The following is a 27,858-nucleotide window of genomic DNA, read 5'->3' on the forward strand; positions in this document are numbered from 1 at the left end:
CTTTCTTCAGATTGGATTGGATTTATTGGATTTATATGCCGCCCTTCTCCCAAGGACTCAGGGCGGCGTACAGCATTAAAAAACACATAGTACAAAAGTTAAAAGGAAATTAGAAACAGTCCAAAAAACAAACCAAATTTAAAAGACAATACATTTAAAATGAGATAAAATTAACAGGCCAGGCCGGCTTCCTGGAAAAGCCAACTTTTTGGGGCGCGTCGGAAGGACCGGAGGTCGGGGATTATGCGAAGCTCCGGGGGGGGAACTCATTCCAGAGGGAAGGCGCTCCCACAGAGAAGGCTCTCCCCCTGGGGGTCACCAGCCGACACTGCCTGGCCGACGGCACCCTGAGGAGGCCAACTCTGTGGGATCGTACTGGACGGTGGGAGGCTACTGGTGGCAGTAGGTGGTCTCGCAGGTACCCTGGGCCTAAGCCATGGAGCGCTTTAAAGGTCATAATTAATACCTTGAATCGCACCCGGAAAACAACCGGCAACCAGTGCAGGCCGCCTAAAAGGGGTGTAACATGGGAGCACCTAGGTACCCCCATGACAACCCGCGCGGCCGCATTCTGGACCAGCTGAAGCCTCCGGGTGCTCTTCAAGGGCAGCCCCATGTAGAGAGCATTGCAGTAGTCCAGGCGAGAAAGGACGAGGGCATGAGTGACTGTGCACAGAGCATCCCGATCCAGGAAGGGGCGCAACTGACGTACCAGGCGAACCTGGTAAAAGGCCCCCCTGGTCACGGCCATCAGGTGTTCTTCTAAACTAAGCCGCGTATCCAGGAGGACTCCCAGATTGCGAACCTTCTCTGAGGGGGCTAAAACTTCTCCCCCTATCGTCAAGGATGGAACAAGATGCACAAATCGGGATGACAGAAACCACAGCCACTCAGTCTTGGAGGGATTGAGCTTGAGCCTGTTCCTCCCCATCCAGATCCGCACAGCCTCCATGCACAGCCAACAACTTAAGTTACTGAGTAACTTGCCTGGGTCTACTCTCATCCTACACCTTCCTGAGTCATTGGCATAGATACTATCCACTCGGCTCCGTCACGATGACTAAAATCAGGTTTTAAAAATCCAGCCACTGAATGCCACGAAGTCACGCTATATTGACAAAAGGGGGGGGGAAGGGGGGGGAGCCTTTCTAAGCACAGCACATTTTCAACTTTGGGCCAAGAGGCAGCCCCTGGCCAACCTTCGCTTCTCTGGTTAGCATCCCAGCAACGGAGACTACAACAAAACCCTTTGGTCCATAAACAAGGCCAAGGTAAACTTTTCCCATACTGGAAAGATGCCATGGACTATGGCAGGGGTGTCCAAACTTGGGAACTTTAAGACTTGTGGACTTCAACTCTCTCCCTCTCCTTGTTGAGTTGAAGTCCACAAGTCTTAAAGTTCCCAAGTTTGGACACCCCTGGACTATGGTATCACATACAGACACAGCATACAGCCGTGATGGTGAACCTGTGGCAAGCAGAGCCATATTTGCCCGCATGCTCCAGGGTGCATGTGCCTGCCAGCCAGCTGATTTTTGGTTTTCCCAAGAGCCAGGGGAGGTCGTTTTCGCCCTCCCCAGTTTTCAGGAAAGCCTCCAGAGGAGCCTGGGGAGGGCAAAAACTCCCCCACGCAATAATGCGTGCAGAAACACAAATTATGGCACCCTTAGAAAAAAATTAGCCATCACTGGTATACATCATATGGCCAACAATTGAGGGAGCTAATATTTAGCTTATTAAAGAGAAGGACAAAGGAAGCATGACAGCAGTCTTCCAGGACTTAAGAGGCTGTCCCCAAAGAAGAGGGGGTCGTCTTAATTCTCCAAAGCGCCAGAAGGCAGGACAAGAAGCAATGGATGGAAACTAATCAAGGAGAGAAGCAACCTGGAATTAAGGAGAAATATTCTTAACAATGAGAACAATTAACTTGCCTTCAGAAGTTGTGGATGCTCCATCACTGGAGATTTTTAAGAAGAGACTGGATAGCCACTTGTCTGAAATGGTACAGGGTCTCCTGCTTGAGCTGGGGGCTGGACTAGATGACCCCCAAGACCCTTTCCAACTCTAAGATTCTATAGTTATATACAGCATCCACAGCTCTTTTAGAGGGAGATCATCTTTCACTCTCTATGCACTGTAACATTATAACCTCCATTTTGTGACCTATTTTTGTTCCTTTTTCTTGTCCTAGCCTAAAACATTCCATCGCTTAAGTCTTTCTGCTATGATTAGAGCTGGAAGCTATTCTAGCTTTCCTCAGACAGAGGAAGGAGATATTTATTTAGCTTAAAATTAAGTTTAAGTTTGGTTTAAAGCCAGAGACATATTACATGCCGTCTTCAAAGCAAGCCATGAATCTGCTTTTAGATTAGCATTGATTGTGCATTTTTGAAAATTGATGCATTTTTTAAAAAGAAAAAAAATGCAATCATCATGTGATAGCCAATATACTTACCGTCCATTTATTAACATTTTAAAATAAGCATCTGAAAATGGCTTTTGTTTTACAATACAATAGCAGAGTTGGAAGGGACCCCCTGCCTAGGCAGGAAACCCTACACCACTTCAGACAAATGGCTATCCAACATCTTCTGAAAGACTTCCAGTGTTGGGGCATTCACAACTTCTGGAGGCAACTTCTGTTCCACCGATTAATTGTTCTCACTGTCAGGAAATTTCTCCTCAGTTCTAAGTTGCTTCTCTCCTTGATTAGTTTCCACCCATTGCTTCTTGTTCTACCCTCAGGTGCCTTGGAGAATAGCTTGGCTATTAGAACACTGCTATCATGTCTCCCCTGGTCCTTCTTTTCATTAAACTAGACCTATCCAGTTCCTGCAACCGTTCTTCATATGTTTGAGCCTCCAGTCCCCTAATCCTCTTTGTTGCTCTTCTCTGCACTCTTTCCGGAGTCTCAACATCTTTTTTACATCGTGGAGACCAAAACTGGATGCCGTATTCCAAGTGTGGCCTTACAAGGCATTATAAAGTGGTATTAACACTTCACGTGATCTTGATTCTCTCCCTCTGTTGATGCAGCCTAGAACTGTGTTGGCTTTTTTGGCAGCTGCTGCACACGGCTGGCTCCTATTTAAGTGGTTGTCTACCAAGACTCCAAGATCCCTCTCACAGTTACTACTGTTGAGCAAGGTACCACCTATACTGTACCTGTGCATTTCATTTTTGTTGCCTAAATGTAGAACCTTACTCTTTTCACCATTGAATTTCATTTTGTTAGATAGTTTTAAGACAGTACAGGTAGTTTTTGACTTACGTTCATTTAGTGACCGTTCAGTTACAACATTACAATCATTTTTCACAGTTACGACCTTTGCAGCACCCCCCCATTGTCATGTGATCAAAATTCAGACGCTTGGCAACTGATTCATATTTACGACAGATGCTGTGTCCCAAGATCATGGGATCCCCTTTTGTGACCTTCTAATGGGGAAGCCAGATTCGCTTAACAACCATGTTCCTAACTTAACAACTGTGGTGATTCGCTTAGCAACTGTGGCAAGAGGAGGTTGTAGTCTCTCTTAGCAACAGAAATATTGGGCTCAATTGTGGTTGCAAGTTGAGGGTTGCCTTATTCTGAAATGAAAAAGGGCCTTAAAGTAGAATAGAATGGTTTCAGACAACACACACAAGCTCAGGTTGTGTTGTTTACAGAATTAGCAGCCAGACTAATAACAGGCCTTTACAGTGTACAGACTTTAAAATGTTGGATTGGCACTGGAAAGACCTGGGTTCAAGTCCTGTCTCAGCCATGGACGCCCTCTTGGGAATGGGGCAATTCCTCCTTTGTCACATGGTTATTGTGGTGGGGAAAACGAAAGGAAGGTACGCTATGTGCTGTACAACACCTTGAACTTATGACTTAAAGGCAGGAGAGAATCTAACAAATGGATCCACAAAGAAATGGGGGCTATGCATGTTTTACTTTCACTCCTCAGATGAACAGAGTTGGAAGGGATCTTGTAGGTCATCTAGTCCAACCCCCCACCCCACCCAAGCAGGAGACCCTACACCATTTCTGACAGAGGGCAGTCCAGTCTCTTCTTGAAAGCCTCCAGGGATGAAACTCCCACAACTTCCGAAGGGAACTTCTGTTCCATGGGTTGATTGTTCTCCATGTCAGAAAATTCCTCCTTATTTCCAAGTTGAATCTCTCCTTGATCAGTTTCCATCCATTCTTCCTTGTGTGGCCTTGGAGAATAGCTTGACCCCCTTCCTCCTCTCTGGGGCAGCCCCTCAAATATTGGAAGATGCTCTCCTGTCTCCCCTGGTCCTTCTCTTCCCTATATTAGCCATGCCCATTTCCTGCAACCGTTCTTCATATGTTATAGTCTCCAGTCCCATCATCCTGGTTGCTCTTCTCTGCACTCTTTCTAGAGTCTCAACCTCTTTAGTATAGTGTGGGGACCAAAACTGGATGCAGGACTCCAGGTGTGGCCTTACTAAGGCTTTATAGACTGGTATTAGTACCTCCCTTGATCTTGATTGTACCCCTCTGTTCATGCAGTTTAGGATTGCATTGGCTTTTTTGCCTGCCATTCCTGAACATTCCTGGGCATGTTCATCAAAAGAGGAGATTCTCCGAGTGAATAAGGACTAGAAACATGGGAGGTTTTTTTCTTTTCTTTTCTTTAGCTGAAAGCTGAGTTTCATCCCCTTTTCACATTCCCATGAACAAACACAGAAGTATGGAATAATGTATTCAACCTCCTCTCACTCACTTTTTCCTGAATGAGGTCATCCCCTGGCCCAGAATCCCATCTGGCTGTTGTTGTTTTTTTACCCAGGGTCAATCCTAGCACCACCTTCTCATAAATTTAGCTTCCCCCATCCTCTGCCAATCGAGTCAGATTTTGTTTAATGTTTGCAAAGGAAGGGCACGAGCAGAAAGCAGGTCCCGGATGGAGCCCGCTCTTTTAATATATCCTAGGAAACAGCCCTCCCAAACTGCTGCATTATTTGCAAGGCAAAAGCCAAAATGGAGTCCGACCGCCATAAATCAGGGAGAGCTGTAACACGTAGATAAAGATGGAACAAAAGCAAGCAAAAGAGGGCACAGGACATGATAATTCTGAGTCACCGGCGAAGCCTTGCTTTTCCCCTCCAGCAAACAATGGCTGGCAGAATTTAAACAGGACACCAGCCTTCCCACATCCTTCCCATCCAAAATGCTCAGTCTTTGGCCAAGCTAGCTGGGAAACCTGGGAACTGTTGTCGCAACACATGGAAAGGGGTGCAACACACAGGGCAATAGTGTGTGTGTGGGGGGGGGGAAGGTAACCAAACACTAGTATAGAGCATTTTTTTTCCTAGGCAGTGAAATTCATGAGTGGCAGAAGCATTGCGCAAGCGCACACAAGCAAGCCAGCCGGTGTTCCAATATCTCAGGGGTTGCCCCAAAGAAGAGGGAGTCAAGCTATTCTCCAAAGCACCTGAGGGCAGAACAAGAAGCAATGGGTGGAAACTAATCAAGGAGAGAAGCAACTTAAAACTAAGGAGAAATTTCCTGACAGTGGGAACAATTAATCGGTGGAACAAGAAGTTGTGAATGCTCCAACACTGGAAATCTTTAAGAAGATGTTGGATAGCCATCTGTCTGAAATGGTACAGAGTTTCCTGCCTCAGCAGGGGGTTGGACTAGAAGACCTCCAAGGTCCCTTCCACAACTATTCTATTCTGAATTTTCTTATTCTATTCTATTAATTCTAATTCTATTCTGAACCCCATTCCATTCCATTCCAATTCCAGTTCCAATTCTTTTCTATTCTATTCTGAATTTTCTTATTCTATTCCATTCTATTAATTTTAATTTTAATTCTAACTCTATTCTATTCTCAATCCCATTACAATCCCATTCCATTCCAATTCCAGTTCCAGTTCCAATTCTATTCTATTCTGAATTTTCTTATTCTATTCTATTCATTCTAATTGCAATTCTATTCTATTCTGAATCCCAGTTCCAATTCTATTTTAATCTATTCTATTCTGAAGTTTCTTACTCTATTCTATTAATTCTAATTCCTATTCTATTCTGGAGACACCCTGGTCTCTAGAATGGCCATGTTGCTTACCTATTACCCAATGGTGGGATTCAACATTTTTTACTACCGGTTCTGTGGGCGTGGCTTGGTGGGCGTGGCAGGAGAAGGATACTGCAAAATCCCCACTTCCTCCCGATCAGCTGGGACTCGGGAGGCAGAGAATAGATGGGGGCGTGGCCAGCCAGAGGTGGTATTTGCCGGTTCTCCCGAACTACTCAAAATTTCCGCTACCGGTTCTCCAGAACTGGTCAGAACCTGCTTAATCCCACCTCTGTTATTATCTCAGAGAGCATAAAACATATAGAGAAGTCCGCTTTTCGATAGTTTACCTTCGCTGGTCAAAATCTGTGTCTTCTTCCAGCACTTTCCCGGGCTCCCAACTATGCCTTCGGAAGGAATCGTAAGTGTGACAGGATCCTCTCAAGGTCTGTGGACAGCGCATGTGCACATTCAAGAACTGGCTGCTCTCTTCTTCTTCCTCCTTCTCCTCTTCCTCCTCAGGGCCTTCCCAGTCTCCTGCCAAAGAGAGGCCCGGCTCCACGGCTGACAAGCAATGGTGTTTCGGGTTGCATTCATAGGGGAGCACTTCCGAGGCGGAGGGGGGGTTCATGCCTTGCAAAGGGGAGGGATGCCAAAGACCAGAAGGCTTTGGGGAAGAGGAAGGGGCGGGAGAAAAAAAAGGAGAAAAATCACATTATAAATAAGGCCAGTCCTTTGGGTTCTGGAATTTTGCAGTCTTGAGGCTAAGTGACAAGTTAAAATTTAGCTATTGTGCTGAGCAGCAAGTTGCCCTTTTCACAATCATTTGCTTCTAAAGTAGGAAGACCATCCCAAATCACAGGACAGGTTCAGCTCTTAATGTTTAAACCGGGGGGTCCCCAAACTTTCGGACTTCAGGGACCACTAAAATCAGAATTTTAAATCCCACGGACCACTAATATGGTTGCCTGCCTAATTCCTGGGTGGGTGGGCGTGGCTAGGTGGTCATGTGACTGGGTGGGCATGGCCACATTGATGTCACTCATGTCGAGGGGCACCTCGCCGGCCTCTACTCGCCCCTCCCCTCCCAGCCACTCCTGGCCTGAGCCCGCCTAGGCTCCTTAGGGCCCCAACAGGAAGCAGTTGCTGGAGCTAAGCAGCCACTAGGAGAAAGAGTTGGCAAAGCAGCTCAGTTCAAATTGGATCTGATCGAGAAGGAAGCTCAGCAGAAGCACCTCACTGAGGACTAGGGGCATGGGCTTTCCAAGCAGAGGGAAGACCTGCGGGAGTGCAAGGCCAGGTGCCGGCGCCTGGAGGCTCAGCGGGCTGAGTTGGTCAGCCAGTTCCAGGCCATGATGCAGCCCCACTGGAACGAGGCCCTCCGGCTCTTTGCCACCAGCGGCGCTTCTCTCCAGCCTTTGCCCAAATCCCCCCACCAGGAGACCAAAGCAGACCCCAAGTCAGGATTTCTGCCCCCTTCCGACCTGCACAAAAAGACCCCCAAGGGGGAGAATCTCTGCAGCAACACAAGTGTTCATTGCATGTATCCGTCCAAGGGGCCGTAGTTTGAGGACCCCTGATTGAGTGCAATATAAAAAATACAAATAGTTTTTCTGCGGACCACCAAAATTTTATCGCTGACCACTAGTGGTCCACAGACCACCAGTTGGTGACCGCTGGTTTAAATCATGATTTATTCCTGGAGCTTCTTTTTTTTTTCTTTTTGAGTTTGCACAACACATAATAGAATGCATAATGCTATGCCTAGTTCACAAGGATACATTAGGTTCCAGTGTGGGTGGTTAGTTGGAGGTCCAAGGTATGAAGCTGCCACTGAAGGTCCCCAAACTCATCACATCTTATTACTAACAATGGCTACCAACCTGCCTTCCACTGAGGACCTGCACATTGCGCCAGTCAAAAAGAGGGCTGTGAAAATATTCAGAGACCCCCTCGCATCAATTGTTTCAATTCCTACCATCAAAACGATGTTACAGAGCACTGCACAAGGAGAGTTTTTTCCCCGAATGCCATCGCTCTGCTAAACAAATAATTCCTTCAACACTCTCAAATTATCCACTAAGGCTGCATTACTATTATTATTAATCTTCTCATTGTTCCTATCACCCACCTCCTCCCATTTTCGACTGCAGGAGTGTAACTCTGTTGCTTTTATCGTTATGCTTTATACTGATTGTTTCCAAATATAATTTGATAGCTTACTTGTACTCTATGACTATCATTAAGTGTTGTACCTTATGATTTGTCACAAATGTATCTTTTCTTTTATGTACACTGAGCGCCTGTGCACCAAAGACAAATTCCTTGTGTGTCCAATCACACTTGGCCAATAAAGAATTCTATTCTATTCTAGTTCATCGTTTATCAGAGCAAGCAGGCACACATTCATATTTTATTTTATTTTCACTCCGTTGCGTGGCACTAGGGATTCGAACCACCGAACTGCCGACCTTTCTGATCGACAAGCTCAGCGTCTTAACCACTGAGCCACCGCGTCCCTCAACTCTGAACCGTCACTAAATGAACTGTTGCAAAGTCGAGGAGACCTGTATTCGCACACCTGTTTTTATATATCAGATCATAAGCTGACCAAGCGAAGTCCGTTTTGCACAATATACCGTGTCTCAAAAATGGGGCCGAGATTAACCTTAACCATTCTTTGCTTATATGATGAATGCACCTGCTGGTGCATTTGTGTGCTTTTAATGTGCTCTTAGTGAAAGGCTAAAACGATCCCAAAAGGAGCACATAAAGCGGCAGGGAGGGTGATTTGGGGGGCAAAACAGCCTGGGAACAGTGAATCCACCCTTAGGCATGAGGTTTTGGACCAATCACCAGGAGATTCAGAGTACTAGTCCCGCCTTAGCCAGCTGAGTGACTTTGGGCTACTTATTCTATCAGCCCAACCTACCTCACAGGGTTGTTGTGGGGAAATAGGAGGAGAAAGGACTAGTATTGTGAATGTTTGTCCCCTTGAATCACCCATAGAGTAATAAAGGCAGGATTTTAAATAAAAAGCTAAATATAATAAAATACAGATTAACAGAGTTGGAAGGGACCTTGGAGGTCATCTAGTCCAACCCCCAGCCCAAGCAGGGGATCCGACACTGTTCTGTCCAGTCTCTTCTTGAAAGCTTCCAGTGATGAAATAACAGAATAATACAGTTGGAAGGGACCTTGTAGGTCATCTAGTCCAACCCCTGCCCAAGCAAACCCTACACCATTAACAGATTAACAGAGTTGGAAGGGACCTTGTAGGTCATCTAGTCCAACCCCCAGTCCAAGCAGGAGACCCTACACCATTTATTAACAGATTAACAGAGTTGGAAGGGATCTTGGAGGTCATCTAGTCCAACCCCCCGCCCAAGCAGACCGTACACCATTAACAGATTAAAAGAGTTGGAAGGGACCTTGTAGGTCATCTAGCCCAACCCCTCACCCAAGCAGGAGACCCTACACCATTTATTGACGGATTAAAAGAGTTGGAAGGGATCTTGGAGGTCATCTAGTCCAACCCCTGACCAAGCAGGAGACCCTGCACCATTTTTGACAGATGGCAGTCCAGTTTCTTCTTGAAAGCTTCCAGGGATGAAATAACAGAATAACACAGTTGGAAGGGACCTTGTAGGTCATCTAGTCCAACCTCTCAAGGTGTGGAAAGGTTTAGAAGCCACTAAAGTAGAAACCGTTTCCTCAAATCCAACTGAAGCAGCCGCTTCTTAAAAATATGCGGGGAAAACGGCAAATCTGAGGAATAATAGCAGCAGCATCTCCACTTTAAGCACTAATTGATATAAATCTGCCTCAAACGAAACTTTCACACATCCCTATTTTTAAAGTGTGTGTGTGTATATAGGAACTAGGGGTTTTTTTCTTTTAAAATCCCGGTTTCGTAGGCTTGTTGGAAATAATTTGACTTTCTTGCCAAATCCATCCTCCCTCGGTGGCCTGAGGGGGAGTAAGAAAAAAAAAAAGCTTGCCAAAATCCACCTCAGCGTTGTGGAAAATGGCCGTGGGTAAAGAATCCAACTTTATCCCAGCTGAGATAAAGAAGGAATTTATTTCCACACACCCCTCGCAAACAAAATCACATTTCTGGATGGCTGATGTTTCACGCTTTCACATTAAGCCATTATCTCCACACACAAAAAGCAAAATGGTTCCTCCCTCATGTCAGCGTTGGAAGCCTCATTCTTGAGGAAACAAAATGGCGTCACTGCGGCCAAGCATTGCCAAGATGGCGTCACTGTGGCTAAGATGGGGAAGCCGTGAGAGGGCAACTCCAAGCCATCTTTGGAAAAAATGCACAATTTTACCACTCCAGTGAAGCAGAGCAGCAGCAGCAGAGAGAGGAAGAAATAAGAGGAGAGGGACAAAAAAAATATCAGTTTGGGTTGAATTTCTATCAGAACTGAAAGAAATCCCAGCCCTGAAAACAGAAGTGGTTGTCGCTTCCGCACCCACAAAGGAAGGTTGAGGAAACAACTACAGCATAAGTCCCTCCATGGGTGTGTAAATAGAAAGTATGAGAGGGGACTTGTAGTAGTAGTGATAAGAGAACAATCAACCCATGGAACACAAGCTTGTGACTTTCAAGAAGAGGTTGGACTTGGTCAGAAATGGTGCTTCACCAGGTTTCCAGAAACACTTCTGGTTTCCAATGGTTTTCACAGGTGCCGGAAAATGGCCCGGAAAATGCCCCCAAAACAGCCCATTTGTCCGGGTGTTTTCCCGGCTGTTTTCTGGGCCGTTTTAAGGGTGCTTTGGGCCTGTTTTCAAGCCAGTTTTGGGGTCAAAAACAGCCCAGAAAACGGCCTGAAAAACAGCCAACAAACAAACAAAGGTCATTTTCAGGCTGTTTTTCAGGCCGTTTTCAGGCTGTTTTGAGGCTGCTTGGGCCTGTTTTCAAGCCAATTTTGGGGTCAAAAACAGCCGAAAAACAGGCCATTCTCCAGCTGTTTTGAGGCTGCTTTGGACCTGTTTTCAAGCCAGTTTTGGGACCAAAAATGGCCTGAAAACGGCCCCAAAAACGGCCAAAACCACCCAAAACCAGGCATGCATACCCCCGTCAGCTGGTCTTCGGGCAGCTGGTATACACAGGCGCTGGAAAATGGCAAAAAACAGGCCATTTTCCAGCTGTTTTTCAGGCCAGTTTTGGGGGCATTTTCCAGCTGTTTTTCAGGCCATTTTGAGGCTGGTTTTGGGGGGCTGTTTTGAGGTTGGTTTTTGGGTCAAAAACAACCCCAAAAATGGCCTGAAAATGGCCCCAAAATGACCATAACCACCCAAAAAACAGTCATGCACACACCGGCCAGCTGTTCCTCTGGTTTCCAGTGCTCTGGCGTGCATGTGTACGCATATGCACGCACGTTTTGGTTTGGGCACTTGGTGCCAAAAATGTTCGCCATCACTGGTGTAGGGTCTCCTGCTTAAGCGGGGGGGGGGGGGGGTTGGACTAGATGACCTATAAGGTCCCTTCCAACTCTGTTAATAAATGGTGTAGGGTCTCTCCCCTGAGCAGGGGGATGGACTAGAAGACGTCCAAGGTTTATGTCTATGTCTATCTCTATTCCTTCTTTTTCTAAAATAGTTTTTATTAAACATTTATCCCTTTAAAAACAGGGGAGGGGAAAACACCACGCAAGAAAAAAGAAAAAAAAACAAGGCAAACATAACAATATAAAATAGTTCTACAGCCTCCTGTATCGGCATTCATGTTTAGCCTTTGTAGTTCTCCATTCTACATTGCCTTCCTATCGGTTCTAACTTAACTGTAATAATGTAATAACACTTGTAATATAATAAATTGTTCATTTCACCATTATATTGACATTGTGGTCAATACTTTTAAGTTTGATAGTAATTAGTAAACTTTGGTTATTTTTTATTCAATACTAGTTTAGAAAAAAACACAAACAAAGACTTCTATTTCCTCTTTTGGCTTCTGTTTTCTAGCCACTTATAAATTCTATTCTATATAATTTTATTTTTATTTTATAGAAACCAGATTCTTCTCTTTCTTTTAATTCCATGGTCATTTTGCCCATCTCTGCACATTCGAGTACCTTTCTAATTATTGTTTTGTCTGCGGGTGTATTGATTTGTCTCTGTCTATTCCTATTCTATATTCTATCATGGGGATGCTGTAACAGTTACAACTGTTCATTGGAACAGGAGTTGTGATATCTAGCTATATTCACAATAAACACATTCAGAGTTTTCATGGACTTGGCTTTTCTGAATTGCCAATATCTGCGCAACATAAAAAGCGATAACCACACTGGTTAGATTTACCCAACGTGCTACCCAACGATTTGAGCCATGAATATTTCCACCTGACATGTTGGGCGATGTCGTGTTCATACAATACATCAAACCATGGCTTGTTTAGCCATCATTCACCGGCTGGCTGCTGAAATTAAAGCATAAACCTGGGTTATACCATCCCTAATTGATTAGATTTGGACAATACACTAAGCCACAAATAAATTGCATTAGCACTCAGGGCAATGTGTGAATACTGCTTTATGTATTTAACCCAGGGGTGTCCAAACTTGGCAACTTTAAGACTTGTGGACTTCAACTTCCAGAATTCCCCAGCCAGCAGAGCTGGCTGGGGAATTCTGGAAGTTGAAGTCCACAAGTCTTAAAGTTGCCAAGTTTGGACACCCCTGATTTAACCCAAGCCATTTTCTTTAAAATATATGCACCCATGACACGGTGCCAAAGAAAACCAATTAAGGAACTTCCCACGACTGTCCCTCCTCCTGTCTAGTTTTCTATTTTCAAGTCCCACTTTGCAGCGAGCCACTTCCTCAAAGCCACCTCTTCCAACTCTGCTATCTGAACAGAAACAATTCTCAGGGTTTGGGGGGGGGGGGTTTACACGACCTTTTCTCTCTCCATATCAGACCATCAATCTTGATTCCAGGATTCAGCAGTCCGGTTAAAAACCAGGCAGTTAAAATGACAGATATTGAGGTTAAAGGAGTGGATTCGTGTGAATTGTGGATTACATGAGAAAGAAAAATAGATGAGTGAATATTTTGATGGTTGCGTAATCGATACTATAATGGAAGATAATATACGTTGTAATAATGTTTGATATTATCGCATAGTTGTTTGTATATTATTGTGTGTGCGTGTGTAATTATCCTAAAAATACGAGTTGCAGATGTAGTTATATAAGAAGAAACAGACATTGTGATCTCTGGAACTTTAAAATAAATTGCTCACTAGCTTTCGTTAGCCACTGCTAACATCGTCAGAGTGCAAAAGCCATTAAAGAGATACCTGCCTTTATACACTATTAATTAATTTGACCATTGCGCGCATAATACGCACATCCACTAGGGGAGGAAGAAATAGGAGCATCGTTTAACATGCATGATGTAAAAACAACAAAGTTAATTACAGGTGGGAGGCAGGTGGATGAGCCTATCACACGCGCAATGGCCAAATTGATTAATAGTGTATAAAGGCATGCATCTCTCTAATGGTTTTTGCACTCTGGCGATGTTAGCAGTGGCTAACGAAAACTAGCAATGTCTGTTTCTTCTTTTATATATATATATATATATATATATATATATATATATATATATATATATATATATATATATATATATATATATATATATATATATATACGATTATGATAACTATGATGATGTTTGTATGTTAACACCTTGGACTCCTAGAAAACACACTGTTCAACATATAAATGGAATGTGTGATATAAAACAATAAAAAATATTTAACCAAAAAAAACCCCAGGTAGTTATGCTGGATCAGGCTACAAAGATCACAGGCCCTCCCTTCTGCCACTTTCCCCCCCACCCCCAGGTTTAACCTCTGATCACCAAGTCCAATCTCAGCAGTTTTGCAGAAAAGGTTTCTTAAAAAGGTTAAATCATGGCCAAAGTTGATTAAAACTGAAATGTTTTGTTACTCATCCAAGTCACTTCTTCAGTCAACATGAAAATTTGGATAGACAATCGTTGGAAAGAACCAACTCTTGCCGTACAGACTGTTTGTCCCCACAATGAAAGCAATGTGTAAACGAAGATTCAATCATCCAGGCCAAAAATATCTCCAAAGTTTAAATCATGGCAGCTGGACCCAAATTTATTAAAACTGAGATGTTTTTGTTACTCAACTAAGAACTTGTGCGTTCAAAAACCTGGGTATATAACCAGATATTCCAACGACTCTCTGACTATCCAAATTTTTATTTTGACTGAAGATGTTATTCGGATGAGTAACAAAATGTTTGAGTTTTAATAAAGCTTTGGTCCAGTAGTCACGATTTAATCTTTTGAGGTGCTTTTGGCCTGGATGATTGAATTTTCATCTGTATGGCTCTGCAGTTTGCGCCATTAATGCTTGCTTCCCAGCGACAGAAAATAGCATGCCTCCCCCACCCCCCCCTGTTTTCTGTCTTTTTTCCCCCTTTCCTCCTCTAGCACTGTCATCTGGAAAGGACTTTTCCTTCCATATAACCATATTCCATATGGATTCCATATTCCAGATATCAGCATTAACCCCCCCTCCCCCCAGAAGTCAAGAAACAAGGGGACAGAGAAATTTGGATTCTGGAGGGTCTTACTTTGAGGTCTCTTTTGGAGGACAGGACAACCCAAGAAGGAGGGAAGAGGACCCTTAAAATTGGTCCTTGATCACGCCCTGACCTCTTCCTGGCATTTCACAGGTACAAAAATTATGCCTCAGGTAAATACAATACAATACAATAGCAGAGTTGAAAGGGACCTTGGAGGTCTTCTAGTCCAACCCCTTGCCTAGGCAGGAAACCCTATACCGTTTCAGACAAATGGCTATCCAACATCTTCTTAAAACCTTCCAGTGTTGGGGCATTCACAACTTCTGGAAGCAAGCTGTTCCACTGATTAATTGTTCTAACTGTCAGGAAATTTCTCCTCACTTCTAAGTTGCTTCTCGTTCTGCCCTCAGGTGCTTTGGGGAATAGTTTGACTCCCTCTAGGTTGCTAGCTTTTTCATCCCCATCATTCTTAAAGGAAGCGCAAAGAGCTTTCCCCTGATTTGTAAGATCATCCTGTAAGATCTGTTAAATGACATTTTCTCGTGCAGGAAGTTAGCACCCATCTATCTCCTAGGGAAAGGAGATATTTTAGGAAATATTAAAAAGGGCAGAATATTTTCCCCTAAAAGGGAGGCAGAAACACACACACCTTCCCCCACCTTTGTCAATGGGCCATTAAGGGCCTGGGCCAGTCTCTTCTACATAACAACAATCTACCTCCTTCAGACAGAGCCATTTAATTGCCCTTCATTCCATCACCCAGCAAGACTCAACCAAGTTTGGGACTCAAAACACAACCTACAAAGTTACCCCTGCATGGGAGTCTGACAACCAATCAGAATACAAGCTCAAATTCAAAAGCCCAGAGAGGGCATAAAACCCACGCAGTCTCAGCATCTCTTCCCCCCCCCCCTTTTTTTTGCCCAGGATCTCAAACCATGTGGTCCTGCCCAACACCATTAAACCATCTTTCCAAGCAACCTCCATGTTTCCAGTGTCTTTCCCCCCACTTGGAATGGAACCCAGAAGGACATTTCTTCCAACAGCTGTAAATTTTGTTCAGCCCCTAGAAAGCATCCAGAATTCAACACAATTCAATGCAAACAAAGAATTGCACAAGTGGAACACGTGCCAGGGCCTTGGATCAATGATGCCCAAAGCTTCCCCGTGTCTCTTTAATACGAGGGCTGTTTTTCTATGCCCCACATTTCTAGGAAGTGTCAGATAAATGTCCGTACCCCTCCAAAAGGAGTTGTAACTGTCAGACACAAGCTACTATTTGTCATCTGGGATTGCAAGCACCCCACTGGAACACGTGCAAAGATGCTTGTCACCTATTTTTTTTTAATCTCTAGCAATAGATATGACACCAAAAAGTGGATTTAAATTCTGGGGAAAGCATTCAGTACAAACAAAAACACCATCGGAATCACAGCAACACTAAAGTGAGGTCCATACAACGGTAGAGAAAAAATTCAGAAGGAATGAGACTAACAATAAAGGAGAATCTCTGTAGCACAGGGTTGAACCGTGGGGTCCCTTGGTGCTCTCTGAGCTTGGTGGTTTTCTTGCAAACGTTTCATGGCCCAACTAGGGAACATCATCAGTGCTAGAGGTGAGAGGTGTTTGTAGAGAGGAGGAGGAGGAGGAGTCCTTGGTGCTCTCTGAGCTTGGTAGTTTTCTTGCAGACGTTTCATGGCCCAACTAGGTAACATCATTAGTGGTAGTGAATGAAGCTAAATTGAGCAGGAATGTAGTTTGGAACTGTGTAGTTTAGCAGGCTGCATGAATCCAAGCTACTCCGGTTTGCAAAGCACAGTTTATGCCAGTGCGTCAAAACCTCAGTGAATTGTTAAGATGGGTGGGCTTCAACTCTCAGAATTTCCCATCCAGCACGCGAGATGAAGTCCACCCTTCTCAAATCATTGAAGTTGAGACACGCCGATTTAGGCACAATCCCAAACTCATCGCAATCCTGGCTCTCTCACAAACCTGCTACTATTTTTAACGGCTTAATTTCCATTTAACTGGGGAGGAGGATGACTGAGACGAAAACCAAGAGTGCTTTAGACCAGGGGTCCCCAACCTTTCTGACCTCAGGGACCCCTAAATTCATAATTTTAAATCCCACGGAGCACTAATAGGATCTGCCTAATGACCGGCTGGGTGGGCGTGGCTAGGTAGTCATGTGACTACTCGCCCCTCCCCTCCCAGCCCCTCCTCGCCTCCCCGCTTGGGCTCCTTAGGGCCCCAACAGGAAGCCGTTGCTGGAGCTAAGCAGCCCCCAGGAGAAAGAGTTGGCAAGGCAGCTCAGTTCAAATTGGATCTGACCGAGAATGAGGCTCAGCAGAAGCACCTCACTGAGGACTACCAGCATAGGCTTTCCAAGCAGAGGGAAGACCTGCAGGAGTGCAAGGCCAGGTGCCAGGGCCTGGAGGCTCAGTGGGCTGAGATGGTCAGCCAGTTCCAGGCCATGATGCAGTCCCACTGGAACGAGGCCCTCCGGCTCTTCGCCACCAGCGGCTCTTCCCTCCAGCCTTCGCCCAAAGCCCCCCACCAGGAGACCAAAGCAGACCCCAAGTCGGGATTTCTGCCCCCTCCGACCTGCACAAAAAGACCCCCAAGGGGGAGAATCTCTGCAGCAACACAAGTATTCATTGCACGTATCCATCCCAGGGGCCGTAGTTTGAGGACCCCCGATTTAGTGCAATATCAAAAATGCAAATAGTTTTTTTGCAGAGCACCAAACTTTTCTCATGGACCACCAGTTGGTGACCGCTGTTTTAGACCCCCTATGCCTAAGGCCAGGTTCACACATGCGGACTCAGACAATCAGGGCAAATTCAGTAAGACACGATTACCTAGGCCAGCGGATGGCTGGACTAACTAAACGTTGTTTAAGCTTTCTTCAAGCTCCAGTACATGGATTGATCTATTCGGTACCGCCTCCCCGCTCAGAACAAAACCTCCTTAAAAGGAGCATTGTAATTGTCATAGCACAATGCTCAGCAATCTTTCCTAGATATGCTAAATGCTAAAGTGCTTTGTGAAAATATAACTGGGGGGGGGGGATTATTTACACAGTGCAGGAATTAGCTAATGGTGAAATGTGATAGGCTAAAATGCATCCAGGAGCTTTTCCTCAAACAAAATATTTTGGCAAGAGAAATTTTAAGACATGTTGGCTCCCAGAGCTGAAGTCCATGCATCTTAATGTTGCTGAAGTTGACAAACGCTGTACTTACTACCTGGAGTATTTATTTTTTAATAGGATACTGATACGATGAATCTGCACACAGACGGGAGGTTGAACAACTAGCCTTGTGATGCAATTAGAACAATCTGGAACCGAACACACTCAAAACCGTAGAAATGGTGGTAGACTTTAGAATAAAACCTCCTATACTACCACCTCTTACGATACTAGACAACACAGCATCAACAGTAGAGACCTTCAAGTTTCTAGGTTCTATCCTATCTCAAGACCTAAAATGGACACCTAACATCAAAAATGTCATCCAAAAAGAACATCAAATAATATTCTTTTTGCGCCAACTCAGGAAGCTCAAACTGCCCAAGGAGCTGCTGATTCTGTTCTACAGAGGAATGATTGAGTCCGTCATTTGCACCTCCATAACTGTCTGGTTTGGCTCTGCAACCCAACAAGACAGACGGAGACTTCAGAGGAGAATCAGAACTGCAGAAAAAACAATTATTGCCAACCTGCCTCCCATTGAGGACCTGCACACTGCACAGGTCAAAAAGAGGGCTGGGAAAATATCTACAGACCCCTCGCATCCTGGACATCAATTGTTTCAACTCCTACCCTCAAAACGAGGCTATAGGGCACTGCACACCAGAACAAGTAGACACAAGGACAGCTTTTTCCCAAACGCCATCACTCTGCTGAACAAATAATTCCCTCGCCAGTGTCAATAATTTACCAAGACTGTATTACTATTCTTCTCTTCCTTCCTAGTACCTATCACTTCCCACTTATGACTATAACCATGTTGCTTGTATCTTTCAATTTATATTGTTTTTATTGTTTCCTAGTATGATTTGATACCTTATTAGTAACCTTGACTCTCACTAAGTGTTGTATCTTATGATTCTTGATGAATGTATTTTTATTCTCCATATGAACACTGAGAGCTTATGCACCAAAGACAACTTCCTTGTGTGTCCAATCACACTTGGCCAATAAAGAATTCTACTCTATTCTGTTCTAAATTCTATTCTATTCTAAATTCTATTCTATTCTATTCTGAATTCTATTCTATTTTAAATTCTATTCTATTCTAAATTCTATCCTATTCTATTCTAAATTCTATTCTATTCAAAACCTGCTAGCCCATAATACCATTTATTTGATTTTGGCCTGGCGTGCACAAAAGCAGGCACTGCAGTTTGCAAACCAGGGTTTCTAGTTTAGAGACTGTTGTGCCATCTCTGCTAGCTGTGGCTTATTTAACAACCCAAGTTTACACCCTGGCTTAGCCAGTGGGCAAAGTTGGCTAAGGCAGGGCGCTGCGTGGCGAGAACGCCGTCTAAAAATGGAGCTAGGAGACAATCTGCAAAGGCGAAGGCAAGCGGTGTCATTCTTCTAAATTAGCCCATGCGTGATCAGGGTGGGGGGGACCTGAGGGAGGGGGCGGAGAGAGGAAAAAAAAAAGGATTGTCATCTGAAATCTTAACAGAGGAAATGTTTCCATGGGAACTTTGGAAAAGTTTTGACAACATCACTCAGAGGAAAGCAGCCATGCCCAACTGGGCAGATGGAAAAGGAAAAATGGGACAAGTTAACACACATACACACACACTCCTCCTCCTCCAATAAAATGCCATTTGGGGATGACAAACACACACACACACACACACACACACACACACACACACACAGCAAGACAGGGCCACTCTTCGTGGTTGGCGATGCAACCTATTCTAGCAATTGAGAGGCTGCCACAGAGAGGAGGGGAGGGCCAACTTATTCTCCAAAGCACCAGAGGGCAAGAAGCAATGGGTGAAAACTCATCAAGGAGAGAAGCAACCTGGCATTAAGGAGAAACTTCTTAACAGTGACGACAATTAACCAGTGGAACAGCTTGCCACCAGAAGTTATGGGTGCTCCATCAGTGGGGTTTTTAAGAAGAGACTGGACAGCCATTTGTCTGAACTGATATAGAGTTTCCTGCCTAAGCAGGGGGTTGGACTAGAAGACCTCCAAGGTCCCTTCCGGTTCTATTCTGTTTCACCTAATCCTCTTTCAATTTCATTCCTCTAGTACAGGGGTGTCCAAACTTGGGAACTTTAAGACTTGTGGAATTCAACTCCCACGCTGGCTGGGGAATTCTGAGAGTTGAAGTCCACAAGTCTTAAAGTTCCCAAGTTTGGACACCCCTGCTCTAGTAGAAATTAAATTGCCTTTAAATTAGAATCCTGGGCCAGCCACTTCAAGGGGAGCATCGCATCCTGAACTGATCAGAACCTGCTGAATGCCAAGCTCTGGTTGGGTTCGGACATTCCCCCCCCCCTATAAATAAATACCCGGATTATCGGCTAGTTTATTATATACTAATAAAGTTTTTTTCCTGAGCACGTAGAGAATGTGGGTAGCATCCCCAGGAAGCTCTCTTTTCTCCCACTGATTAAGAATTTTAATTGGGGGATATTATGGAGTAATATGTTGGGGGGGGGAGGAATTTCTATTAAGTGATGCATCTGCCCTTATTTATTTAAAAGAAACTTTTCCCCACCCACCATCAATCCCTGAATTTCGAGCCAGCATGGACTGTGGGAGTTGCGGTCCAATCATCCTTCCTGGGATGAGGAAATCTATTTAAAAGCATCTTTATTCTGCCCTTCTACCAAACTGGCTCCCACTGGAGTCGACGTATAATAGCAAAAAGCAGACTTCTAGACCGCTTCACTGGCCACAGGGTAACATCTGGGCGGCTTACCCTACAGGGAGTCCTCGACTTACAACGGTTCGAAGTTACGACGGCAACTGGGAAAAGTGACTTTATGATCCTCTTTCGCACTTAGGACCGTCGTGGCATCCCCGGGGTCAGGGGATTTACCTTCGGACGCTTGATCACCGACTCGCACTTCTGACGGCAGTAACGTCCCCGGAGTCTGGAGTGATCCCCTTTTGCGACCTTTCTGAGAAGCACAGTCAGAAAGGGGGAAGCCAGATTCGCTTAACAACCACGTCGCTAATTGAAGAACGGCAGTGATTCGTTTAACGAACGTGGCGAGAAAAGTCGCTAAAAGGGGGGCAAAACTCGCTTCACAAATTTCTGACTTCGTAACTTATTTCTTTTAAATAAGTTTTTATTTTTTATTCTCTTGTACAAGTGTACATTCACAGTTATTGTTCTTATTTATCTTTATCACTTTTGCATATTTATTATTTCATATAAAGGATTAAAATAGATATTCTCGTTTGCTTTTCTTACCAAACCATGCATCTATTTTGCATTGTCCCCACCCTATTTTTTTTTCTTTTCACCCTCCCTCCCTTCTCTTCCTTCCTTCCTCCTCTCCTTACCTTCTTCCCTTACCTCTCCCCTACTCCTCTCTTTCTCTTCCCGCTGCTATCCTCTCCCTCTCTTTCTATGCCTTCCCTCCTTCCTCTCCTTTCCTCTTCCTTCCTTCTCTCCCCTGTCCTCTCTTCTCCTCTCCTCCTCTCTTCCTCTTCCCCTTCCTCCCCTCTCGTCTTCTCTCTTCCTTCCCTCTCTTCTCCTCTCCTCCCTTCTTCTTCCCCTTCCTCCCCTCTCTCCTTCTCTTTCTATCCCTTCCAGCCTTCCTCTCCTCTTCCTTCCTTCCCTCTCCTTCCCTCTCTTCTCCTCTCCTCCTCTCTTCTTCCCCTTCCTCCCCTCTCTCCTTCTCTTTCCTTCCCACTCCTTCCCTCTCTTCTCCTCTCCTCCTCTCTTCTTCCCCTTCCTCCCCTCTCTCCTTCTCTTTCCTTCCCACTCCTTCCCTCTCTTCTCCTCTCCTCCTCTCTTCTTCCCCTTCCTCCCCTCTCTCCTTCTCTTTTACATATCTTTCAGCCTTCCTCTCCTTTCCTCTTTCTTTCTTCCTTCTGTCCCCTTCCCTCTCTTCTCCTCTCCTCCTCTCTTCTTCCCCTTCCTACCCTCTCTCCTTCTCTTTCTATCAATTGTGAGGCTCAGTTGTGGCTCAATAAGTTGAGGACTACCCGTAAAAAAAAAAAATATTGGAGATAAAGAGTGACCTGAAAGAGAGATCAGGGTTTTTGCAAAGACAAAATGGCTTGGCCTGTCACGTTGTGTGATTCGTGGCCGCTCGGCCTTTTCCCGCACAACTTGGGCAGCCTCTCCCTGCACTAAAAGGGGGTGTGGGGAGCCTTTACAACTCCGCCCAGAAAGTTTCTCGAACAAACAAAATAAAACTATCGCCAGCAACTGCAATAAAAAAAAAAATGTGGCTGCGAAAGATGAGCTGGCAGCCAGGGAAATTGTCAAAGGTCAAGCTGTCCTTTCTTGGCCTCTTGGATCCCACATGGCATTTGCTACTCAGGCCAAATCTCCTTGCTGGCAGTCGGGCATAATCAGCCCCCCCCCCCCCCGCCTCCCAACGCCTCCCTGTTCAAAAGCAGTCTATCAGATCCTCTATGGAGATTCTCAATCATGCAGGTCATTACAACTGGAATTCAGGAGAAATTTCCTGACAGCGAGGACAATTGGCCAGTGGGACAACTTGCCACCAGAAGTTGCGGGTGCTTCCTTCACTGGAGGTTTTAAAGAAAAGATTGCACAACCCCCTGTCTGAAATGCTATAGGATTTCCAGCTTGAGGAGTGGGTTGGACTAGAAGACCTCCAAGGTCCCTTCCAGCTCTATCTGATTGATTGATTGATTGATGGTAGGCAACTTTCAAAAGGCAACTGGACTTCCTTGGGTTTTGTTTCTCCTTTGAAAACATTTCGCTTCTCATCCCAGGAGCTTCTTCAGTTCGCTGAAATGAAGCAGCTTCTTGGATGAGAATTAAAGAAAAAGTGTTTTCAAGGGGGGGGGGAAACTAAAAAAGTCCTTTACAAAAGCACCTTTGGGACAGTCTGCGGGAACTGCAGATGCCATGGGGCCAAGCCTCAGCAAGGCCAATGGCTGGCTGCTGATTCAGATTAACAGAGTTGGAAGGGACCTTGTAGGTCATCTAGTCCAACCCTCCCCCGGCCAAGCAGGAGATTCTACCCCATTTCTGACAGAGGGCAGTCCAGTCTCCTCTTGAAAGCCTCCAGGGATGAAGCTCCCACAACTTCCAAAGGCAACTTTTGTTCTATGGGTTGATTTCTCTCACTGTCAGGAAATTTCTCCTTATTTCCAAGTTGAATCTCTCCTTGGTCAGTTTCCATCCATTCTTCCTTGTCTGGCCTTCGGGTGCTTTGGAGAATAGCTTGACCCCCTTCCTCCTCTCTGGGGCAGCCCCTCAAATATTGGAAGATGCTCTCCTGTCTCCCCTGGTCCTTCTCTTCCCTAGACTAGCCAGGCCCAGTTCCTGCAACCGTCCATCGTCTGTTTTATTCTCCAGGCCTTTGATCATCTTAGATATTCAGATTAACAGAGTTGGAAGGGACCTTGTAGGTCATCTAGTCCAATCACCCAGCCAAGCAGGAGATCCTACACCATTTCTGACAGATGGCAGTCCAGTCTCTTCTTAAAAGGCTCCAGTATCTATCTGTATCTACTGTATCTATCTTCTATCATACATACATACATCCATCTCTCTCATCCATCCATCCATTCCTATCTCTACCTCTACCTCTACCTACCTACCTATCCATCCATCCATCCATCCCACCTACCTACCCAACCATATCATCTATCTATCTATCTATCTATCTATCTATCTATCTATCTATCTATCTATCTATCTATCATCATCATCATCTATCTATCATCTATCTATCTATCTATCTATCTATCTATCTATCTATCATCTATCTATCATCTATCTATCTATCTATCTATCTATCTATCTATCTATCAGAATAGAGTTGGAAGGGCCCTCAGAGGTCTTCTAGTCCAACTCTTTGTGCAGGTAGGAGACCCTCTCCTCCTCCTCCAAATAATAGAAATCAAAGAGACTTTGTAGGTCATCTAGTCCAACTCCCACTTGCCCAATCAGGAGATCCTGCACCATTTCTGACAGAGGGCAGTCCAGTCTCTTCTTGAAAGCCTCCAGGGATGAAGCTCCCACAACTTCCAAAGGCAACTTCTGTTCCATGGGTTGATTGTTCTCACTGTCAAAAAATTCCTCCTTATTTCCAGGTTGAATCTCTCCTTGGTCAGTTTCCATCCGTTATTCCTTGTCTGGCCATTGGAGAATCTCTGGATCTCCAGAGTCTCCTTAATCTCAGTGCGAGTGAGCGGATTCTCCAATCAGGAATCCTTCGGCTTTAAGCAACCTTGAAGGCTTTTATCCTGACAAGTCCATAAACAGATTCAGAGTTTAGCCCAAAGCAGCCAAAAAGGGTGTGTGGAGAGAGAGCAGCAGGAAAATACAAGCCATGTCCAAATCGCTCCAAGGCAAACCCATGATTCGGGATGAGAGAAGTTTTATAATCCAAACGTATTTTATTCTTTGCATTTTCCTTTTCGTCTTCCCTTAAAATGTGAATTGAATGCACCATGGCTCGAGAATCATCATCTCCGCTAGACAATTGAAGGTCAAGCTAAAAACTAACTACAGTTAGCAAATTTCCTTAAAAAGGTTCCCTTCTCACATCTGTGCTAGTCGTTCCTGACTCTAGAGGGTGATACTCATCTCCGTTTCAAAGCCGAAGAGCCAGCGCTATCCGAAGACGTCTCCGTGGTCATGTGGCCGGCATGACTCAACGCCGAAGGCGCATTGGACGCTCTTCCCTTCCCACCAAAGGTGGTTCCTATTTTTCTACTTGCATTTTTTACGTGCTTTTGAACTGCTAGGTTGGCAGAAGCTGGGACAAGGAACGGGGGCTCACTCCGTTACGTGGCACTAGGGATTCGAACCGCCGAACTGCCCACCTTTCTGATCAACAAGCTCAGCCACTGAGCCACGGTGTCCCTTGATATATTATATTAATATAATACAGACATATTAATAACGATAATAATAGTGTAACAGAATAATTTTAACTAGATTTCTCTTTCTATTAGCCTATTTGCAATTCTAATTATATTAGCACAGGGGTGTCCAAACTTGAGAACTTTAAGACTTGTGGACTTCAATTCCCAGAATTCTGGGAGTTGAAGTCCACAAGTCTTAAAGTTCTCAAGTTTGGACACCCCTGTATTAGCATATTTATAATTATAAACCACCTTTACATTGAATTCATACATAGCAATAACCTTTCCTCATCTACCTCTGATCTCTAACCACTTGTAAACTCTATTTCCATGTTAAGTAATATTCTTTCTGCGTCCTTTATTTTTAATGTCAAACTGTCCATTACCTGCAGTGTAATATTTTCCGAATTCCGTCTGAGCCACCCCGAATTTCCTCACCCCCCCCAAAAAAAAGTTACCCAGACCTAATCTGCATATCAAAGGATAAGGTCTGCAAACACACAAACAGCGTTAATTAAATTAGGAACTGCAAGTTCACAAGAATAAACACACACACACACCTTGAGTGTTAGCCTAGAATCGGCACATCAATATTTTCACATCCTGGACAAGCTCACCTTATAAAATTTTGCTGCCGTACCGCATTTCTCGGCAGGCTGCCCTGAAAGGCAAACTCTATTGCTTTTAGGAATAAATATTTATTCTTTCCTCACAGCTCTCTAGATCTCTTTTTTTCCAAACAAAGTTTTTTTAATCTTTTTATTACATATTGAAACTTTATAAACAAATGGTTGTCCAGGTTCCCCCCCCCTTCCCACTTTACAACTTCTATTTATGCATAGTACACTTTACATCCTATTTCCATTTTACATTTCAGTCATCTTATTTACATATCCATAATCGCTCAGTTTTAATTTCTTCTTAATATCTTGACAATGCCATTATTTGCCTCTCCAAGTTAATCGCGTTTAACATATTATTTCCATCCATTATTTTGCTGTTGATAACATATATCCTCAAATGTAACTTTATATATTACACATTTCATTTGATTAATTATGCACAAGTAATAATCTTAATCTATTTCCCTATTTTTTCCTATTTTTGGAGCCACAAATTATTCTTCTGAGACCGGTCATTCCTTTAATGCAGAACATTAATATGTAATGTTTTCTAACAACAGCAACGTAAACTATAATCCCGATTCTTTTTTGCTCATTGCTGGCTTTCCATATCATGGTTCTTTACACAAGCCACCATTGGCTGGGTTCTCCACAACCCACAAAGCCATAAACCATTGGTTTATGGCTTCCCACAAGGCAGGGAGCCAAATATCCCACAGCTTTCGGCCCAAAGCTGGAGGCTCTACCTGGCCTGGCCCGACCTCTTGCTCCCCAAATCCTTCAGACCCTCAACTGCCACCACCCCCTGCTCACAATATGGGTGGCAGCTTTTATGGCGAGAGCCACACTGGTTTTTAAATCATGGTTTATCACGAACGGTTGCAGGAACTGGCTAGTCCAGTGAAGACAAGGACCAGGGGAGGTAGGAGAGCAGCGTTCCAATATTTGAGGGGCTGCCAGAGAGAGAAGGGGGTCAAGCTATTCTCCAAAGCACCCAAAGGCCAGACAAGATACAATGGATGGAAACTGACCAAGGAGAGATTCAACCTGGAAATAAGGAGGAATTTCCTGATAATGGAACAGAAGTTGCCTTCGGAAGTTGTGGGAGCTTCATCCCTGGAGGTTTTCAAGAAGAGACTGGACTGCCTCTGTCAGAAATTGTGTAGGGTGTCCTGCTTGGGCTGAGGGGTTGGACTAGATGACCTAAAAGGTCCCTTCCAACTCTGTTAATCTGAATCTATCTAAGATGATCAAAGGCCTGGAGACTAAAATACGATGAATGGGTGCAGGAACTGGGCCTGGCTAGTCTAGGGAAGAGAAGGACCAGGGGAGACAGGAGAGCATCTCCCAATATTTGAGGGGCTGCCCCAGAGAGGAGAAGGGGGTCAAGCTATTCTCCAAGGCCAGAGAAGGAACAATGTATGGAAACTGGAGACAAGGAGAGATTCAACCTGGAAATAAGGAGGAATTTCCTGACAGTGAGAACAATCAACCCATGGAACAGAAGTTGCCTTCGGAAGTTGTGGGAATTTCATCCTTGGAGGCTTTCAAGAAGAGACTGGACTGTCCATGTGTCAGAAATGGTGTAAGGTTTCCTGCTTGGGCAGGGGGAGGGGGAGTTGGACTAGATGACCTACAAGGTCCCTTCTAACTCTGTTAATCTGTATCTGTATCTAAACGTTGTGAAACCGAGGCACTGTCTGTAAATCATTGCTCATGTTTAGTCTGATGCGTGGATCGCATCACCCAAAAAGGAACGTTTAGTCCACGAAACAGAATGAATAAAACCATACAAGGGTATTTCAGGGGATGTAGCTTGGAGGAGGATTCCTCTGTCCTCTTTTAACAGAGAACGGTCATGGATGGAAAATCTGATTCAAAAATATGATTTTGACAAGCACAACGATCTTCCCCGTCACCCTCGGATGAGCTGTGGGGAGCATGCAAGCCTTCCTTCCTGACCCATTCGGCTCCATCAGAGAAGCAGGTGTGCACCGATTCACACACACACACACACACACACACACACACACACACACAGGTTGCATTAGGTGACATGATAGCAGTCTTCCAGGATTTGAGGGGCTCCCCCAAAGAAGAGGGGAGGGTCAACTTATTCTCCAAAGCCCCAGAAGGCAGGACAAGAAACAAGGGATGGAAACTGATCAGCGAGAGGAGCAGCCTGGAACAAAGGAGAAACTTCCTAACAGTGAGAGGACAATTAATCGGTGGAACCGCTTGCCACCAGAAGTTGTGAGCGCTCCATCACTGGAGGTTTTCAAGAAGAGACTGGACACCCCTTTTGTCTGGGATGGTCTAGGGTCTCCTGTTTGAGCAGGGGGTTGGACTAGAAGACCTCCAAGATCCTGCCCTGCCCTGCCCTATCCTACCAATATTCTATTCTATCCTTAATGTTCTGTTCTGTTCTGTTTCTATTCTGTTCTGTTTCAATTCTGTTCTGTTTCTATTCTGTTCTGTTTCAATTCTGTTCTGTTTCAACTCTGTTCTGTTTCTATTCTGTTCTGTTTCAATTCTGTTCTGTTTCTGTTTCTG

General features: G+C 44.6%; 1 protein-coding gene across 4 annotated transcripts in view; it reads right to left on the reverse strand.

Moving 5' to 3' along the window:
- Window positions 1-27,858, reverse strand: part of ARHGEF2 (Rho/Rac guanine nucleotide exchange factor 2) — a 164,697-nt gene that overhangs the window by 126,072 nt on the left and 10,767 nt on the right. For all 4 annotated transcript variants that reach the window (XM_081968502.1, XM_081968503.1, XM_081968504.1 and 1 more), the window contains exon 2: window positions 6,386-6,702. In XM_081968502.1, coding sequence (XP_081824628.1) covers window positions 6,386-6,666 — 281 coding nt within the window. In that variant the 5' untranslated portion in view covers window positions 6,667-6,702. The remainder of the gene's footprint in view (window positions 1-6,385; window positions 6,703-27,858) is intronic.

Source organism: Natrix helvetica (assembly GCF_964273705.1).
Source record: "Natrix helvetica genome assembly, chromosome: 16".
Lineage (NCBI taxonomy): Eukaryota > Metazoa > Chordata > Lepidosauria > Squamata > Natricidae > Natrix > Natrix helvetica.